Raw genomic sequence first — 3,356 nt, 5'->3', positions numbered from 1 at the left:
GGAGGCCGGGGCCTGGCCCTCTCCCAACACCCCCACCCCCCACGGCCGACCTCCTGGAGGCCGCTGCCCCGCTGCTGGAAACACGGGGAGCTGCTGCTTCCGGCTCAAACCTCAAGTTCCGGTGGCTGAGAAACAAGCACAAGGAGGCGTCGAGAGGGCGAGCAGGTCTATTTGCCAGCCCAGCGGCACTCGCACTCACCGCCCCCCTGGCCCTCTCAGGGCAAACGGCCTGTACCCTCCAGGCCCCACTCGCCCTCTGAGGGCACCGCCGTCACCGCTGCCTGAGCGGCAGCCCACCTAGAAACGCCCCCCCTGACTGCAGTGGGAAGGCGCCCGCCCTCTTCCATCTCTCAGGGCTCCAGGTAGTGCCCCCGCCCTGCCAGCGCCCGCCCTGGCTCCGGGCCTGCCACCCAGAGGCTGCCTGGCACAAGTGCGTTCCCACGGCCGAGGTGGCCGGGAACAATCGCTGCCTGTCCCGGTGGCTGGTGCTGGGGACAGGAGGCCCGTTCTCTCCGACAAAGGACACTGTGTGGAGCCTGGGTTTTTGTCGGCTGGTCCCTAATGAGCAGACATGCGCCTCTGAGCCCAAGGCAGACCAGGGCAGCCGGCCAGGTCTCCAGAGCAGCCTTTCTCCCAGCCCTGCTGGCCTCGGCCCCAGCCTGGACCCGGGGCTTTCCCACCAGGAACAAAGCCCGCATCCTGCCCTCCTCCCGCGGAGGGGCCCAGGGCGCACAGCCCCCAGCCCGAGGGGGCCAGGCAGAGGGCCCACAGGGGTGCTGGCCAAAGGGCAGGGTTGGGAGTGCCCACCCTCGTGTGTGGGACAGCTGAGTAAACTTGACCCTCACTGGCCAGATCCCGGGGCTCTACATCTGAAGTGATCTGACATTTCCAGCCCCAAGACCTGAACCCTGAAATCCATGGCTGCCACGCCCACCCCCAGCACAGGCACCTTCCTGCCTCCCCTCCGTTTGTGGAGCCCCCCCCCTCACACACACACCCCCAGGCCAGGGGTCACCTACTGCTCTCGGAGTGGAAGTGCTGCAGGATTCGGGCCAGAGACCCACTGCTGGCCAGGTCGGCCAGGGCCCCGGGGCAGCTGGGAATCAGGAGGGCATGGTACCGGGCACCTGGGGAGACCACAGGCCAGTCAGTCCTCTTGCTCCTGCCGCCAGACACCATCCTTTGTCCCTGTCCCTACCCTGGCCAAGGCTCCCACAGCCCATGGACCATTCCTGCCTCCCCATCTCCACGTGCCGCCACCTCTCCCCGCAGAGGCAGCTGGGAACTCTGGGCCCAAGACGCAGGAGGGGGGCGGCCATAGACAGTGACAGCGCCTGGCAGCAAGCCCTGGGGAGCTCCAGGAGTAGAGTGAGGGAGCACTGTGGGGCCACAAACCCACCTGGAACCCCACACGCCCGACCCTCCAAGGTCTCGGGCCCTCACCATCGATGGACTCGAGCTTGGCGGGGCTGGCATAGGCCTTGAGGCGGAAGTCCTGCACCCAGCGTGCATTGCTCTCACTCACGTCCACAAAGTCCATGGTCTTCCCCTGTGGAGCCCCGAGGCCCAAGGTCAGCGAGGACACCCTGCTGGCTCACAGGGGTGCTCAGAACAAGGAAGGGAGCCCAGGACCAATGGCAGCCCCTCAGGGACAAAGGTACCCAACAGCTCAGGCCTCTCACCAGAGCTCCACACACCCAAGCTCCATGTCAGCCCCACCCGCCCACACTGGTCCTCAGTCGCCGATAAAGCAGCAGCCAATGTCCCACCCACCTCAGGGGTGACCCTGGAAACCCTTAGCACATCACTGCTGTGACCGGGCCCCATGCATCAGAGGGCTGCACTCCCTCCTGCTGGAAGGTCTGCGCCCTCCTTTCTCTCTGTGCAGACGCTGACCCATAATGCCAGTGGGTCTTGGCCCCTCAGCCCACGCCAGATCCCGCGGGTCACAGCAGCCTCGGCTCACCCTTTTCCCAGCGACAGCACTCTCCCCCCCACCCCCCACCCCCAGAAAGAAAGGGGGCTGGACTTACCCCAGGGGTGGCCACCTGCAGGTTGAAGGCAGCGCTGGCCAACGTGAAGCAGTGGAGGAAGGACTGGGCTGACACTCCTGCGAGAAGGACACGTGGGTGGGTGCTGGGCCGGCAGCCCCTCCTGCCCGAGGCGGCTGCCTGGCCACCCCAGGGCTTCTCCTGCCCCAGGACCACCCGAGGAGCAGCCCCCCCAACCTCATCCCAGGGCCCCACCAGGCCCACGTCTCCCTCCCCCCCAGCTCTCTCCCCAGTCTGGCCCTAGAGGCCTTTCCAGAAGGCACACCCAAGTGTGAGGTTCCCTTAAGCTCGGCTCACCCGCTCATTAAACCAGCAGGGCCTGGTTTATCCCGTTAGGCCGGGGAGGGAGCGACGGAGCCCCCACTCCACCAGGCTGAGCCAGGGAGGGCGGCAGAGGGCAAGGCTCCTGCCCACGGAGGTGGGGCTGTGGCTCCTGTCACAGGAAGGTGGGTGCATTCCCACCCCTCCTCCTGGGCCAGGGCAGTCTCAGCCCTGTCCTCACAGGAGCTCCTGAACGCCCATGGGCTCCCGCCCCCTTCTGCCCGCGCCGTCTGGAAGGCTCCTGGCTGCGAGGGGCTGCGGCCCCACCAGGGACGTCACCTCTAAATGGGCTTGACCGCATCCTTCCACCTGTGTTTCAATCCTGGGACCCAATCCCTAAACCCATGTTCATCTTTATTCACGCTTACGAGTTAGTACATGTTCACTGTAGGAAGTCCATACATTGAGCAAAAACAGTCTTTCCAAATCACCCCCCTTCCCAGTTCCTCAAACCCTTGTTCTCCCACCCCCACCTCCTTCACCCCAGGACCCCAAGGGGACTAGGCGGGGCCCACTGGTCCTGCCCAGAGCCTAGTGGTCCTTTCAGGGCTGTGCCCGCCCCATGTTCTCAACATCCCCCCCTCCTGGCACAGCCAAGCTGGTGCGACCCTGAACCCTTCAATCGCTCCTCCGACCCTTGAGCTCCCCATCGGGGTGGGGGTAGGACCCTGGCTCCCGCCCGCATTCTAGGCACAGGCCACTCAGGGCCCCCGGGGCTCAGCACACGGTGACCCCGTGACCCGGTCCTCCTCCTTGGCCCACTGAGCAGCTACACAAGCTGAGCAGACCAGGCTCCAGAGACCCCGGCCCCAACCCCGGTCCTCCAGCTGCTCCCGGTGGCCGTGGGCTCGCCACTTCCCTCCGTGACGGGACACAGGCGAGGACCCGGGAAGAGCTCAGAGCGGCACCAGGTGCCCGAATCTGCCCATCCCTTCCTGCCGGCCCCCGGCACCCAAGCCCTGCGGGAGAGCGCGGGCAGCTCGG

The 3,356-nt window shown here is 66.3% G+C and overlaps 1 protein-coding gene across 1 annotated transcript in view; it reads right to left on the bottom strand.

Moving 5' to 3' along the window:
- Positions 1-3,057, bottom strand: part of PDDC1 (Parkinson disease 7 domain containing 1) — a 6,190-nt gene extending 3,133 nt beyond the window's left edge. Inside the window, exons 1-5 of the mRNA XM_014534003.1 lie at positions 2,988-3,057; positions 2,735-2,818; positions 2,034-2,110; positions 1,444-1,549; positions 1,016-1,127 (exon numbers count right to left, since the gene is read on the bottom strand). Coding sequence (XP_014389489.1) covers positions 1,016-1,127; positions 1,444-1,549; positions 2,034-2,110; positions 2,735-2,818; positions 2,988-3,057 — 449 coding nt within the window. The remainder of the gene's footprint in view (positions 1-1,015; positions 1,128-1,443; positions 1,550-2,033; positions 2,111-2,734; positions 2,819-2,987) is intronic.
- Positions 3,058-3,356: the final 299 nt, after the last annotated feature.

Source organism: Myotis brandtii, unplaced genomic scaffold (genome assembly GCF_000412655.1).
Source record: "Myotis brandtii unplaced genomic scaffold, ASM41265v1 scaffold1236, whole genome shotgun sequence".
Taxonomy (NCBI): domain Eukaryota; kingdom Metazoa; phylum Chordata; class Mammalia; order Chiroptera; family Vespertilionidae; genus Myotis; species Myotis brandtii.
Note: the sequence above shows the minus strand (reverse complement) of the source record. Positions and strands in the feature narration are given on the sequence as shown.